Source organism: Pantherophis guttatus, chromosome 18 (assembly GCF_059756535.1).
Source record: "Pantherophis guttatus breed Tessera chromosome 18, ASM5975653v1, whole genome shotgun sequence".
NCBI classification, from domain to species: domain Eukaryota; kingdom Metazoa; phylum Chordata; class Lepidosauria; order Squamata; family Colubridae; genus Pantherophis; species Pantherophis guttatus.
In genome coordinates this window covers 12,434,531-12,451,587 of record NC_142080.1, presented here as the reverse complement: position 1 = coordinate 12,451,587, position 17,057 = coordinate 12,434,531, and the positions used below count along the sequence as shown (strand labels likewise).

At 42.5% G+C, this 17,057-nt stretch overlaps 1 protein-coding gene across 1 annotated transcript; it reads left to right on the top strand.

Annotated features, from left to right (window-relative positions):
• Nucleotides 1–15,464, top strand: LOC132710199 (intelectin-2-like). The gene is made up of 8 exons (XM_087880783.1): nucleotides 1–86; nucleotides 2,493–2,566; nucleotides 7,536–7,628; nucleotides 11,866–12,113; nucleotides 12,983–13,141; nucleotides 13,613–13,733; nucleotides 14,228–14,331; nucleotides 15,176–15,464. The coding sequence occupies exons 2-8, from the start codon at nucleotides 2,506–2,508 to the stop codon at nucleotides 15,326–15,328; spliced, it is 939 nt and encodes a 312-aa protein (XP_087736909.1). The 5' UTR covers nucleotides 1–86; nucleotides 2,493–2,505; the 3' UTR covers nucleotides 15,329–15,464.
• The last annotated feature ends 1,593 nt before the right edge of the window (nucleotides 15,465–17,057 follow it).

Below are 17,057 nucleotides of genomic sequence, written 5' to 3'. Positions count from 1 at the left end.
ATCCAGCTGCTTAATAAATTCGTGCAAGAAGACCAGGCTGATTTGAGCTTCCTGTTTCTTCAGCCGAAGCGATCTTCCCCATCCAGGTAAGACCAACCTGTGCTCAGGGGATTTATCAAAGAAGCATCAAAGAAACGTTCCAGATCCATCAGGTAAGTTCAAAATTTGCCAGAAAGGAGAATGGGGGTCCATTGTTGGGGTGGAGATGGAAAACCCAGGAACTAGCGTGGATTCTGCAATGCACAATACTTAAAGTGTGTCTTTTTTATTTACGGTAGTAGAAAAATTGAGACATTTGTTCAATGGGGGTTGTAGGCTGCATTCTCACAACATGCTCAACCCAAGAGCCAAAGATCACTTTAAGCCCAGCATTCATAAGTCTTTTTAGAGTTCACTAGTATGTCATATAAAATTAACCTCTAATAAAGCACATAGAATAATTCTTTTTTATTGGAAGGGACTCTGGGGATCTTCTAGTCCAGCCCTCTGCTCAGACGACCCTATAACATTCTGGGTTTACTTTAAGACTTTACTTGCTTCCCAAACCAGTCTTAACTCAGTGCCTTACCTAAATAATGTCCCCCCAAAAATCTTTTCATTGCCTTTTTTTTTTATTGAAAAGTTTTACAAAAAAAAGAATTCCCCCCCCCCAATATCCCCCCACCCTTTCCCTCCCCTCCCCCCCAGACTTCCCAGAGCAAAATACAGGGTATTTCAATTAACAATCATAAGCTAAATTAACCTATCTATCCTCAGACTACTAAATCCCCCCCTGAAACCTTAACTCCACTATAGATAACATAATACTTCTAATACTTAACGTTCATTCATAAGCTATTTGATATTTTCTTGTCTGATACTTATTTTGAATATAATCAATCCATCTTCTCCATTCCGATACATATCTTTCTTGTGTATAGTCCTTCAAATACGCTGAGATTTTCGCCATTTCTGCTAAATTCGTTACCTTCAGTATCCACTCTTCAATAGTAGGCAAAAAGTCCTTCTTCCAGTATTGCGCTACCAACAGCCTTGCTGCTGATATTAAGTTCAAAATCAATTTAGTCTCTAATACTGTACAATCCATCGTTATACCCAGTAAAAACAATCGAGGAGTAAATTTCAACCTTTTTTTCAGAATGTTCTGCATCACCCACCAAATTTTTATCCAAAATGTCTTGATTTTCTTACAAGTCCACCATATATGATAATAAGTTGCATCATCACATTCACATCTCCAACATTTAGCTTGCAAATTCGAGTACATACATGATAATTTTTTAGGATCTAAATGCCATCTATAAAATCTTTTCATTGCCTTTTAAAATCCTCTGCTGTTGCTTCTTTTTGTGGCAACATTTCCCAAAGTCTCCATCTAAAACAGCAGTCTTCAAACTTGGCAACTTTAAGACTTGGGGACTTCAACTCCCAGAATTCCCCAGCTAGCATGGACAAGTCTTAAGGTTGCCAAGTTTGGAGACTCCTGATCCAACAGATTAACAGAGTTGGAAGGGACCTGGGAGGTCATCTAGTCCAACCTCCTGCCCAAGCAGGAGAACCTACACCATTTCTGACAGATGGCAGTCCAGTCTCTTCTTGAAAGCTTCCAGGGATGAAGCTCCCACAACTTCCGAAGGCAGCTTCTGTTCCATGGGTTGATTGCTTTAACTGTCCGTCTAAAAGAATACGGTTTCCTTTTATAAGCCAACCTCACAGGATTATGATCCAAAAATACCTTGGGAAGTAAATCTACCTTAAAAGGCTGAGTAGCCAAGTACTTTGAGATTTAAATCCTGTTTATTCATAAAAAAATTTTTTAAAAAAACCTGTTCTTCAGGAAAGTAGGTATCAAATGTAATTTTGTCTGCCAAATCAAAGAAAACTTTTGGTAATTTGCCAGAAGTGATTTAATATTTTTCTCAGAACTCCTGCGGCAAAATCATTCACGCCCAATCCCCCTTCAAATCTGAAAGATGGATTTCACAGCTTAAAACTCTGGAGCTCTGGTGGCTCAGCAGACTAATTAACATCCACTTACATCTGCTACCTGCAATTACTGCAAGTTCAAATCTCACCAGGCTCAAGGTTGACTCAGCCTTCCATCCTTTCTAAGGTAGGTAAAATGAGGACCCGGATTGTGGGGGTAATAAGCTGACTTTGTATAAATATACAAAAGTATGAAGGCTATTGCTTAACGCATTGTAAGCCACCCTGAGTCTCCGGAGAAGGGCGGCATATAAATCAAATTTAAAAAAAAATGATTTAAAAACAATTACTGCTGGGTCTTGTCACTTGTGGCAGAATTGGAAAAACAATGGGCAAAAAATAATGCCTGGAAATTGGCAAGAAGGTGGATTAGACACAAAGTGTGCTTAACTGTTACAATCAAACAGTGCCAGTAGCATCTTCTTGGGCAATTGCACCTTTGCACAGACTCTTAAAGGGCCCCATCTCTGCTTTTAATTCACAGATTAATTCACATTTTTTTCTAGAGGCTCCTTCACAATGAAGTCATTGGCTCTTCTGTTGCTGGCCTGGGCTGCCTTTGCAAAAGCACAACCTGCAGGTGAGTGAGTAACCGGTGGATTTGTGGGAAAGTGGCTTCTCTCCTTGAAGGTTGCTTCTCTCCTTGGTTAGTTTCCACCAGGGGTGAAATGCTACCGGTTCAGAGCGGTTTGGTAGTAAAAAATGCTACCGATTTGGGCAAACCAGTATTTCCGACAATCAGCTGGGCGATGATCAGCAATTTATATTAGCCATAATCGTCGGATTTCCTGCTTTCTAGCTAATGTAAATCGTGTGGCACAGCAGATCGCATCCCCTCACTGTTCTATTTACTTTTGCAGACTCAGAAGGCTTCAAAATGTTCCTTTTTTAGTGCTGCGCGGGCATGCCTCAGATCCCCTCGTCCTTCTTTTCATTAAACTAGACATACCCAATTCCTGCAACCGTTCATCATACATTTTAGCCAGGGATGAAATCCAGCAGGTTCTGATCAGTTCTGGAGAACCGGTAGCAGAAATTTGGAGTACTTCGGAGAACCGACAAATACCACCTCTGGGTATTTTGCAATATCCTTCCCCCAGATGTGGGGAGGGAATGGGGATTTTGCAATATCCTTCCTCCAGGAGTGGGGAGGGAATGGAGATTTTGCAGTATCCTTTCACTGGAGTGGGGTGGGAATGGAGATTTTGCAGTATCCTTCCCCTGCCATGCCCACCAAGCCACACCACACACACACCAAGCCATGCCCACAGTACCAGTAGTAAAAAAAAATTGGATTTCACCACTGCTCCAGTCCCCTAATCATCTTTGTGTTTCTTCACACTTTCTAGAAATTCTTTCATCAATATGAAAACAATAATACATAATTAAAAGAACTGTTTTCATCAATACTCAACATTGGGTTATATCGCAGGGCAAATTCAGCACAGAAAGTGTGAATTCCGTAGTGTCACTGGCCAGGATAAGGAGAATATGGATCAGAATATTATAGTATTAGTAGTGGAATAGAATGGAATGGAATAGAGCAGAGCAGAGCAGAGCAGAGCAAAACAGAACAGAACAGAACAGAACAGAACAGAACAGAACAGAACAGAACAGAACAGAACAGTATATAGAATATAGAATATGGAATATTGTATTGGAGAGCAGTTGGAGGGCCAGCCGTTCTGAATCTGACCGAACACTGGTAAGGTCTCATATTAAGACCTACCTGGTGGCAATAAAAGCGGCAAAGTGTAACTATTTTTCCGCTCTTATTGCGTCATCAGATAATCGCCCGGCCGCCCTGTTTAGGGTGACCCGCTCCCTGCTCCACCAGGAAGCGTGGAAGGACCCCTTGGAGGGTAGAGCCGAGGACTTTGTACAATATTTGTATGACAAAATCGCTCAGATTCGGGAAAATTTGGACTCTGACTGGGTAGATTCGGGAGGGAGGATGGAGGCAAGTCTTGAGAATATTATCTGGGAAGAGTTTGATTCTGTGACTCTGGATCGGGACTCGTTAAAAACGGTCACTCATGCCCTCGTCACTTCACGCCTGGACTACTGTAATGCTCTCTACATGGGGCTCCCCTTGAAGAGCACCCGGAGGCTCCAGCTGGTCCAGAATGCGGCCGCGCGGGTAGTTATGGGAGCAGCATGGCGCTCCCATGTGGCTCCCCTCCTGCGCGAGCTGCACTGGCTCCCTGTGGTCTTCCGGGTGCGCTTCAAGGTCTTAGTTACCATCTTTAGAGCGCTCCATGGCTTAGGACCGGGGTACTTACGAGACCACCTTCTGCCACCAATAGCCTCTCACCGCCCAGTACGCTCCCATAGAGAGGGGCTTCTCAGGGTGCCGTCAGCCAAACAATGTCGACTGGCGGCCCCCAGGGGGAGAGCCTTTTCTGTGGGGGCACCCACCATCTGGAACGAGCTCCCCCCAGAGATACAGAAGATTCCGGATCTGCGCACTTTCCGCCGTGCCCTCAAAACATTCCTGTTTCAGCAGGCCGGCCTGGCCTAACTTTCCCTTTATATTGCTTTTTGATTTTATTTTAAACTGGGATGTCTTGAATTATCTAGGACCAGAATGTTTAGTATATTTTAATTGGTTTTTTATTATTAACGTTTGTATTACATGTATTTTTATCGTTCGCTGTTCACCGCCCTGAGTCCCTTAGGAATAGGGCGGTATATAAATTTAATAAATAAATAAAATAAATAAATAAATAAATAAATAAATAAATATAGAATATAGAATAAAGGAATGGGATAGGATAGGATAGGATAGGATAGGATAGGATAGGATAGGATAGGATAGGATAGAATAGAATAGAATAGAATAGAATAGAATAGAATAGAATAGAATAGAATGTATATAAACATAAAGAATAGAATAGAATAGAATAGAATAGAATAGAATAGAATAGAATAGAATAGAATAGAAGCTGGAAGGGACCTTGGAGGTCTTCTAGTCCAGCCCCCTGCTCAAGCAGGAGATCTGACCGATACCATTTCAGCCGAGTGACTCTCCAGCCTCCTCTTAAAACCTCCAGGGATGACCAGTATTAACTTTTGCAGAATCTCCTCCAAAGGGTTTCAAGCTTCTTTTTTTTTTTTTAATTTGATTTATATGCCGCCCTTCTCCGGAGACTCAGGGCAGCTTACAATGTGCTCAGCAATAGCCTTCATCCTTTTATATATTTATACAAAGTCAGCTTATTGCCCCCACAAACCGGGTCCTCATTTCACCTACCTTAGAAAGGATGGAAGGCTGAGTCAACCTTGAGCCTTGGAGAGATTCGAACCTGCAGTAATTGCAGGCAGCTGGTCTTAATAACAGGGTGCATTAGACCACTGTACTATCAAGGCTCTTGTTTTTAGTTATTATCTTCGTTTTTTGTTTTTTGTTTTATTTATATGCCGCCCTTCTCCAGAAACTCAGGGCGGCTTACAATGCGTTAAGCAATAGGCTTCATACTTTTGGAGAGATTCGAACCTGCAGTAATTGCAGGCAGCTGGTCTTAATAACAGGGTGCTTTAGACCACTGTACTACCAAGGTTCTCACTGCCTTTCTTTTTTTTTTTTTTTTAATTTGATTTATATGCCGCCCTTCTCCGGAGACTCAGGGCGGCTTACAATTCTCCTTCTTCCTGAAAAACACCCGATTACCTGCCATCCCTTGAGCAGGTTTCCCTGTTTCTGAGCCTTTCTCTGGAGGGAAATGCTAAAAAAAATATATCTTCCATCAGGCTCACTGCAGAGGGAACAAGGTTCTTCTTTGATGGATCTGGGGAACTGCTGGCCTGAAAAGTTATGATATTTACGTAGTTACTTACCAAGCACATCTAAATTATATGAAAATAATCAAACCGCGGTGAAATCTAAAATTTGTTACTACCAGTTCTGTGGGCGTGGCTTGGTGGGGGGGGGTAATGTGACTGGGTGGGCGTGGCCAATTTTTTTTTAACTTTTAAAACCATTTTTTCTACAAAGGTTGTTAAAAAAATGCTTTTAAAAGCCTCTGACGATCCCAGCTGAGTTGCCTGATTGGCAGAGGCTTTTTTTCTTTTAAACGCCTCTGACGATCAGGCAACTAAGCTGGGATCGTCAGAGGCATTTAAAAGAAAAAAAAGCCTCTGCCGATCAGGCAACTCAGCTTTGACGATCCCAGCTGAGCCGCGCGATCATCAGAGGCTTTTTTTAAAAAAGCATTTTTTTCGGCTGAAGAGGTTGTAGAAAAAATGCTTTTAAAAGTAAGAAAAAAGCCTCTGATGATTGTGCGGCTCAGCATTGGGGGGGGAGGGATTTTTGCTACCGGTTCTCCGAACCACCCGCCTCCATCGCTACCGGATCAGGTGATCCGGTCCGAACCAAGAGCATTTCACCCCTGAAACAAACTATCTTTACAATCCCCAACACATGTCACAACGTTTCAGCACGCCTAATCTTTGGAAAGCTGGGAAACGTGAGACGCCCTCATGCCCTACCAGGAAACATCTCCCTGGGTAAAACAGCTGGCACAAAATATTTTCAGGAAAAGGACAAACGGAGACAGAAGGATTAGGAGAAATGCGTCAGAAAAAATCCCAAATTTATTTATCTATCTACGGCTGCCAATCTCACAAATGGGACTTTGGGTGGTACACAAGGAGACAGCTGAAAGTTAAACAAATAAAATCTTAAAAACCATTCAGCCGTTAAAAGATAAATATAAAGAAAATCACAGGATAGTACCCTTAAATGCAGCTAGGACTATCTGTATTTAATTCTAAAAATTAATAGTTTGGTTCTCCCCAAATGTTCAAAGCATGCCTTGACTTACAACAGTTTTTTAGTGACTGTTCGAAGTGATGTTACGACCGTTTTTCACACTTACGACCTTTATAGCATCCCCATGGTCACATGATCAAAATTCAGAGGCTTTGCAACTGGCATGTGCTTATGACAGTTGCAGTGTCCCGGGGTCATCTGACAAGTGGGGGAGCCAGATTCATTTAACAACCATGTTACTAGCTTAACTTCTGTCATGATTCACTTAGCAACTGTGGCAAGAAAGGCCATAAAATGGGTCAAAACTCACCACCACCGTCTCACTTAGCAACAGAAATGTTGGGCTCCAGGCTAGTTGTAAGTCAAGGACTATTAATGGAAACTAACCAAGGAGAGAAGCAGCCTGGAATTAAGGACAAACTTCCTAACAGTGAGGACAATTAACCAGTGGAACAGCTTGCCACCAGAAGTTGTGGATGCTCCATCACTGGAGGTTTTTAAGAGGAGACTGGACAGCCACTCGTCTGAAATAGTATAGGGTTTCCTTCTTGAGCCAGGGGTTGGACTAGAAGACCTCCAAGGTCCCGTCCAGCTCATTCATTCTTTTCTACCGTTTTATCTTTTTAATATTGGTGGTAAGATGGGCAGCCAATCAATTTTAAAAATAAGCAAATCAAATAGAAATAATGCCCAGGGACCAATGGGCAGCAATGGGTACAACAAACATCCTTCTAGCTTTTTCGTTGAGTTTACACTTTATTGCATGTTGTCTCGACAGCCTTCGGCTGCTGGGGCACCACAGACGAGGACTGTCTTCAGAAGCAGTACGGGAGTTGCAAAGAAATCAAGAATTCTTGTGCAAAGGCTTCAGGTGAGCAAAGAGGCCGCTTCATCCCCATCAAATCTCTCCGTTTCTGGGTACCGTATTTTTCAGAGTATAAGACGCACCGGAGTATAAGGTGCACCTACCTTTTTTGGTTGTTGTTTTTTTTTAAAGTTTTTTTAATATTTTTTAGACAAACACACCTACAAACATGCAATGTATTTTCTTTGAACAGAGTATTTGGCTGGTTCACAAATTTAAACAGTGTTTAGTCATTTCAATTAAATTTACAATTTCTATATTTCCTTTTTGCCATATTTATTCCTCATCTATTTTTTTTTAAAAAAAACCAATATTACCCTTCATCCTCATCTCTAATCTTAATCAAATCCAATTTTTCCCTTCTATTCTATATTATACCCTTTCCCATTGTCATCTATTTTTATATCCATCCTCACATTGGTTAATTATGTAATATTACAATTGTTTAATACAAATTCAATATTTTTATATAAATCAATTAGTTATAACTATCTTTTTTGTATATTAATTAATATGAACATGAATATTCCAATTATTTCCATGCAATCCAATTTCTTACAAATCAATTAATTATATTTACCAATAATAATAAACCAAATAATTTCCCCCATATATTCCTCAGAACCACAACTTAACCATTTCTGCTTTCAACACAATATACAATTAATAGTATCTCAATTATTACAATTCCCTAGTTAAATAGAGCTTTTTTCTTTTGTGTTTTAAAATCTTGAACTCTCCTATTTTTCCCTAAATTTCCCATTGTTTGCACCTACCTTTTTTGGTGAGGAAAAAGAAAAAGAAATCTCTCTCTGCCTCATTTTGTCACGTTGCAGCAAAGACCCTACTTTCAGTTTCGTTTTTTCAGCATAGCTAGGGGGAAAAAATCTGCTCCAGCACTCTTTGCAGCAGGCAGCAGAGCCCTGCACAAAACAGCTGAGAGCAAATCAGCTGAGAGTCGGGAGGCCGATCTAATCAACTTGTGCTAATTAACCTGAAAGGGGCTGGTTTTTCTTGCTGTTTGCTTGCAAGGAGGTAAGTGCTGCGAGGCACAAGCCAAAGGATGGGGGCCAGTGGGTGGGCAGGGCTACATTCGGTGTATAAGACGCACCTAAATTTTCACCCCCTTTTGAGGGGTAAAAAGGTGCATCTTATACTCCGAAAAATACGGTAATTTCGGTCCATCATAAACTCCTTTGCGATAAATGGGTGTCTCTCCCTCCCTCCGGTTTCCACCCCAGTGCAACAGAGTTTGCAAGAGAGCGGCAAAAAAGTCAAAATGTTGACCACAAATAGAGGATTGGAGGCCAACCTTGATTTAATGGGCATTGGGAGGCATGGAAAAGAGAGGAGGGGGCTTCGACTTCACGGTCGTGGTTGCCGTTTTGACTTTATGACACACACACAAACCCACAATGGATATCCTTGCTGTGGTCAATCTGTATTGACCAGGACAGTATTAATACCGCTTTATAAAGCCTTAGGTAAGGCCACACCTAGAATCCTGCATCCAATTTTGGTCACCACAATATAAAAAAGATTTTGTGACTCTGAAAAGAGCGCAGAGAAGAGCAACTAAGAGGATCAAAGGCCTGGAGACTAAAACAGATGGTGAACGGTTGCAGGAACCGTTCATCTCTAGTGAAGGACCAGGGGAGACAGGATAGCATCTTCCAATATTTGAGGGGCTGCCACAGAGAGGAGAGGGTCAAATTATTTACCAAAAGCACCAGAAAGCAGGACAAGAAACAATGGTTGGAAAATAATCAAAGAGAGCAGCAACCTGGAACTGAGGAGAAACTTCCTAACAGTGAGAACAACTATCCAGTGGAACTGCTTGCCACCAGAAGCTGTGGGGGCTCTATCGCTGGAGGCTTTTAAGAAGTGACTGGACAGCCACCTGTCTGAAATGGTATAGGTCAGTGATGGCTAACCTTTTTGCCATCACGTGCCAAAAGCTGAGGGAATGCAGGGTAATCATGCACATGCGTGCCCACACTCATAATTCTATGTGCCCTGCCCCCCCACACATGTGCATGCGATCTCCCCCATGCTCCCCCCACTTTTGGCATGTGATGACACAGTAGGCCTGTTTTTTGCCCTCTCCAGGCTCCAGAGGCTTTCTAGGCGCCTGGGGAGGGCAAAAACAGCCTTCCCAACCCCACCGGAGGCCCTCTGGAGGCCGGAAACAGTCCGTTTGCCAACTTCTGGTGGGCCCAGAAGGCCCAAAAATCAGCTGGCCAGCACGCACATGCGTACTGGAGCTGAGGTAGGACAACGCTCACGTGCCCAGCAATATGGCTCCACATGCCACCTGTGACACGCGTGCCATAGGTTCGCCATCACGGGTATAGGTTCTCCTGCTGGAGAAGGAAGTTGGACTAGAAGGCCTCCAAGGTCCTTTCCAGCAGTTCTGATCCTCATCCTGATCCTTTATTACAGGGCTCTCCAAACATGGCAACTTTAAGACTTATGGACTCCAACTTCCAGAATTCCCAGGCCAGCCATGAATTCTGGGAGTTGAAGTCCACAAGTCTTAAAGTTACCAACTTTGGAGGCTCCTGCTTTATTCAGACAAAGTTCTGCTCAAATCCAGAGGACTGTCAGCGTTGCAACGCTGGCATAGAGAGAGAGCAGAGGAGAGCGAAAGATAAACTCTGAAACTTTTGCCTGCTAAATCCCTTTGAAGCCCGGTTGTCGTGGAAATGAGGGGAGGGGGCACATTCCTGGGAAATGACAAGGAAAAGAAGTCTGAAGAATGACTTGGAAGACAGCCAATGAGAAGCAGAGATTTGGGGATCGGAAAGGGAGGGATTGGGAGGCAAAAGAGCCTTGGTACTACAGTGGTTTAAAGCACCCTGTTATTAACACAGCTGCCTGCAATTTACTGCTGGTTCGAATCTCTCCAAGGCTCAAGGTTGACTCAGCCTTCCATCCTTTCTAAGGTAGGTTAAATGAGGACCCAGTTTGTGGGGGCAATAAGCTGACTTTGTATAAATATACAAAAGTATGAAGGCTATTGCTTAACGCACTGTAAGCTGCCCTGAGTCTCCGGAGAAGGGCGGCATATAAATCAAATTTAAAAAAAAATTAAAATATATATATAAAAAAAAAAAAAGGTCAGTCTTCTCCGTGCGGAGTCATGATCCGGTGGCTGAGCAAAATTAAAGAAAGATTTCCTTAAAGATTGGCAGTTTGGAAATTCATTTAATTTTGAGATAGCACCGCAGTCTGACAAGGACATTTTTTTTTTCTAAATTCCAGAGGTCGGCAATCTTTCAGCCCCATTTTTCATGCCAACAGTGAGGATCTAACAGCGTTTCTAAACTTGGGCAGCTTGAAGATAAGTGAACTTCAACTCCCAGAATTCCCTGGCCAACCATAGTTAATTTCTATGAACCTAATACGTATAGATCTGGGTTATATAGTTCGGAATCATTACAGCTCTTTTTACCTTATAGTTCAAAAGTGACCTTATCCTCTACCACTTATGTAAATTGGTTATTATGAAATGTTTGTGGAAATGAAAAGCAGACAGAGGAGGAGGAGGAGGTCAAATGGAGGAGGAGAGGAGGAGGAAGAAAGAAAGAGGAGGACAAGTGGAGGAGGAGGAAGAGGAAGAAAGGAGGAGGGAAGGAGAGGAGGAGGAAAGAAGGGAAGAGGAGGAGGACAAATGGAGGGGAGGGAGGGGGAGGAGAGGAAAGAGGAGGAAGAAGAAAGGAGGAGGAGGAAGAGGGGGATGGAAGGAGAGAAGGAGGAAAAAAGGAGGAGGAGGAGGGAAGGAGAGAAGGAAAAGAGGGGAAAAGGAAGAAAGGAGGACAAGGAAGAAGAAAGAAGGAGGAAGAGGACAAATGAAAAAGGGGAGAGGAAGGAGAGGAAGAGAAGGAAGGAGAGGAAGAGGAGGAGGAGAGGAAAAGGAGGAAGGCAGGAGGATGGAAGAAGAAGAGGATGAGGAGGGGCGAGGAAGAAGACTGTGAGGTTCTTGGTGCTCTCTGAGCTTCTTTTCAGCCCCCAGACGTTTCATTATCCAACCAGGTAAGATCCTCAGTGCTAGAAGGGAAGGGGGGTTGCAGAGAGGAGGAGGAGGAGGAGGAGGAGGAGGAGGAGGAGGAGGAGGAGGAGGAGGAGGAGGAGGTGGAGGAGGAGGAGGAGGAGGAGGGCATTTTGAAATATCAACCATTGAGCACAAATGTATATATATATCTATATATACATTTCTGTATCTATATCTGCTGTGTGGCAGATAGACTGTATAACCTGACAAGTGAAGATGGTGAGATCTACCAGACCTTCTGCGACATGTCCACCAATGGAGGCGGCTGGACGCTGGTGGCCAGTATCCATGAGAACAACATCTTTGGGAAATGCACCGTTGGCAATCGCTGGTCCAGCCAGCAAGGCAACAATCCCAACTACCCCTACGGAGATGGAAACTGGGCCAACAACAACACCTTTGGATCCGCCATAGCAGCCACGAGCGATGACTACAAGGTAGGCGGAACTTATTTCAGGGGAGAGGAAAGCAAAGCAAACTTTTTTAGCCACAGGCCAAACTCAGTCTCAAAGAGATGGTAGCAATAGGCAGCGTTGGGAATAGTGTCTAATACTTGGTGCAAAAAACAGCAGATGTTGTCCATCCAGGGTCATTGATGTAGACCTCAACATCTGTGGTCCCTTTGAACCTAAATGTGCTATGTCCAAAGTATGACCGGAGAGGCCAGTTTGGGCACAGAATGTCCTGACTCGTGTTGAACCCAACATGATTCTGTAGGGCACACATGGCTGTGGACTTCTAGTCCAACCCCTGCTCAAGCAGCAGATCCTATGCCATTCCAGACATTCTCTTCTTGGACACCTCCAGTGATGAAGCACCCACAACTTCTGGTGGTAAGCAGTTCCACTGGTTAATTGTTCTCACTGTCAGTAAATTTCTCCTTAGTTCTAGGTTGCTTCTCTCCTTGATCAGGTCCCATCGGTTGCTTCTTGTCCTGCCCTCAGGTGCTTTGGAGAACAGCTGGAAACCCCACACACACCCACACTTATCTGTGGCAGCCCAGTATTTTTGCTCCTTCTTCAAGAGGTCCTTCTAGTCAATGGGGGAGGGGAAAAGGTCACCCCTCTGGAGTGTTGCTAAAGTCAACCCTCTCACCCGTAATCTTTACGTCCATGAAGAAAAGCAGATGAAGGGGACAGGTGACAGTCCTTCTCCAGGTGTTGTCTCATATCTACATCTATATCTAGATATCTATATCTAATGTATCTTTCTACAGAGTCTCAGCCTTCAGAGTTCCTCAAAGGGTCTTAGAAAGGGACTCTTGAAGCTCCCTCCAGTGTCATCCACGGTCTCTCCTCTTTTCCAGAACCCAGGCTACTACGCTCTTAGAGCCCAAGATATCGCCATATGGCATGTTCCCAACAACACCCCGATGAAGAAATGGCAGGGCGTTTCCTTCTTGAGATACCACACCGAGACACGCTTCTTGTCTGACCTAGGGGGTAACCTTCTCCGGCTCTATGAGGTGAGCCCAACCAACCTGACTTTTCTGCCTGTTGACTCACCAAATACATCCGTCTCTTGGACCTGATCTGGCTGATCCTAAAATGCTAAATATGCATTGGCTGGTTGGTTGGTTGATTGATTGATTGAATGAATGAATGATTGAATTCATAGCAACTTTAGGCTTTGGTGGTTGGTTGAGAGACCATCAGAATCCCAGAACTGTGTCTTAGAACTAGGACATCTCAAAAGAGGATCAAAGCTGACTATCTCCATCTTGACATTCAGAAAACCTCTAGCTGGACCTTCACTTGGTCGTCGTAGTCTAAGAAGTCACCATGAATTAAGCTCAGTTTTGATGACTGCACCTCGGTTCATCTCAGAGTCTTACAGCCAGGTTGAAAAGGACACCATAAAATGTCTTCATCTTCTGCCTGCTTTGCTAATGGACTGGTCATACATGGAAATAATCCAGCTGTGATTTGTTTTCCAGAGATACCCGGTGAAATATGATGGTGGTAGTTGTCCACATGATAATGGCACAGCTATCCCTATTGTTTATGATGTTGGTGATGCCCAGAAGACTTCAGAATTGTACTCTCCCCATGGACGGAGTAAGCATCCTTGCCTCAGTTAGAGGGCTCCCCCACAATACAGGGAAGTTGAACCACCTGTGGCTCCTAGGCTGGGACATCCTCTTTTGAAGCTAAAATCCAGGAGGAAGGTAAAGGAAGGAGCTCCTTTCCAAAATTGGTGCCCCAGTTGAGATGGTTTAGAAAGCAGATCGAGCAGGTTGGGCTAACGACGTATTTTCTTATCTTGGGGGGACATTTTGTAGCCCCCCAAAATCCAGCTGCTAGGAAAAAGCAATAGGAATGGGAAGAGTTCCATATAGTATTATGCAAACGTGGCCACTTTTAGGTGGGTGGACTTCAACCCCCAGAATTCCCCAGCCTACTTGCTTGAAGATGGGTGGACTCCAGCTCACCAACATGCTGTGGGGAATGCTGGGAGTTGAAGTCCCAGATTGTCAACTGTCATCAACCAAGATTGTGAAAATAATTACGATCCTCCCAACCACATTTAATATCTCTCTTCTGTTTCTCAGCTGAATTTGTCCCTGGCTTCGTTCAGTTCCGGGTGTTTAATAATGAAAGGGCAGCATTGGCTCTCTGCTCTGGCATTAAACTCACCAAGTGCAACTCAGAACATGTGAGTATATCCCAGCCTTCCCGAAAAACACATCCTGCTTGAGTATCCAAATAGAAGTCCAGGATAATTTCATTTCTGAAAACCTTACTGTTTCTTGAATACATGGCATGGTAATGGCGAAGTAAAACTCACTCTGCAATTCCAAGGCATCAGAACATAATATTTAACAATGATTTTCCCAGCCGAACCCCCCAGACTTCCACTTAGCTCACGTAAACAAGTTTTCTTTTTCTTTCTTATGGGAACCATCTGCCTTCTTCTTCACACCTGCTAAAATGTCCTTGAAAAGCTTCCAGACTCCCCTCACCAGCTTCACTGGAACTGGAGAAGTTTCGTTTCTCTAACTAACCCATTCGTAATCAACACCTCCCCACCACCCACCTTACTCTAAAGGCAAGATGAAACAAAAAGGCACATAGCTGCCACGTTTTTCACTCTTGACACACTGTTTGACACACATGTAAACCAGGGACTTACATACATCCTTTTGAGCTGTGCTTTTCATTCCTAGAATTCCGAATTCCTAGGAAGCTGGATTTGTGTGTGTGTGTGTGTGAGAGAGAGAGAGAGAGAGAGAGAGAGTTTTGCACCCTGTCATCCATGCACACAGCATACTGTGGCATTTCAGAACATAGAACATAGAATTCTCGGGTTGGAAGGGACCTCGGAGGTCCTCTAGTCCAACCCACTGCTCGAGCAGGAGAATCTATACCGTTTCAGACAAATGGCTGTCCAGTCTCGTCCGGAAAACCTTCAGTTTTTGGAGACTTCTGGAGGCACTGATTAATTTTTGTCGCTGTCAGGAAATAGACAAGATGCTTAACTCCCTTTCTTCCTCCCTTAGCACTGCATTGGAGGAGGGGGCTTTTTCACGGAAGGAAACCCCCGTCAATGTGGTGATTTTGCCGCCTTTGACTGGGACGGCTACGGGACTCACCGTGGATGGAGCACTTCACAAACCATTGTGGATGCGGCCGTGCTGATCTTCTACCGCTGAGTCAGCAGCCGAATCAGAATCCGGAGATGGAGGCGCCTGTCCCGGAGCAGAAAAAATTATGATTTAAACACACAATCTGACAACGCTTTGCAACAAAAATAAAAGCAGCACATTAAAATTTGGCCTCTATTTTGTCTTTCTTTTTTCAAAGTAATCCTTGCCATTAAAGTTTACAAACGCAAAATTAAGGAAACAATAAAAAGCAAGAAAAATATAAAAAGAAAAAAAAATGCAAAATGTAGAAATCAAGGGAATGGAGATAAAAGAGAAAAGATATAAACTACAAGCATTTGCAGACGATTTGGTATTGATTGTTGAAGAACCACTAGAGACAATTCCGAAATTGTTAAAAGAGAGAGAGGAGTTTGGAGAGGTAGTAGGACTGAAAATAAATAGAGGGGAAAAAAACCTAGTTATAGTTAAAAACCTTACACAGGGTTGTGTATCTGGTAGAAAAAGTGGATTTTGAAATAGTCAAGAAAGTTAAATACCTGGGAATATACTTAACAGCAAGGTGTGCAATGCTAAAAGAAGACAATTATATGAAGCTACTCAAGCAAATAAAATTAGATTTAGAAAAATGGAAACTCAATGTCAGGAAGGATTGCTACAATAAAAACGAATATCCTATCAAAACTGCTCTTCCTGTTCCAAACTGTACCTATAGAAATTGAAATTCTTTGATGATCTGAACAAATTGATGCTGAAACTTATTTGGCAAGGGAAAAAAGGGAGAATATCATTGAAAAAGCCACAAGAATCTAAAGAAAATAGAGGGTTTGGACTACCAGATTGGTCTCTATATTATCAAGCATTTACAAGACTGTTATATTTAAAAGGTCTTTCTCTTTCAGAAATAATCCTTGACATTAAAGTTTACAAATGCAAAAGTAAGGAAACAATACAAAGCAGGAAAAATATAAAAAGAAAAAAAATCCAGAGGCAAAGGAAAATAGAAAAGAGATATATAAAGAAATGATAGCGTCAAAATCAGCAGAAGTGATAGTGCCGCTGTCTTAAAAATTTCTATAATCACACAATTAAAAAACTAATATCAAAACAGCAAAAGAAACAAAGAATGTATTTTCTACCGTCTATGAAGTCAGTCAGTTCTGATTAACATTTTTATTAAATGAGCTGCATCAGAAAGCCAGAAAAATCAAGGAATACATATTTTCTTTTACAGATTTTTCTCCCTTCACCCCCTTTATTCTTTGTTCCTTTTTAAAAAAAAAACATTTTCTTAGTTTGCATTATTTTGCTATCTTTGTATTTTTAAAGTTCAATAAAAATATTACCATTTAAAAATAAAGTCAGAAAAATATATTTCAAGGAAAACAAAACTGCCTTCCTTGGGCTGGGATGGATCCTTATTTTAAAAATAATAAAGGTGGGATATAAATAAAAAGATAAATAAATTAGGCATTCTAGCTTATAAAGATCAGTCCTAAATCTGCAAAGAAACAAGATTAATTTTCTCTAAGTGTTCAAGTCAGAATGCCAGGGTAAAATACTAACAATCGCCACAAGGAAGCAGTATTCATCCATAAAACTGGTCATATCCCACAGAATAAAATATGTGTCATTCAGATAGTAAAGATTATTTGCTTAGTGTGTCATCCTATGTCTCAGCAACTGTAGGATTTAGGGAGAAAACACCCATAATTCTGTGTGACTGATTGTTGTGCTGAACTTTGATGAGAAGATCTGTGGCCTAATCAAACGGATG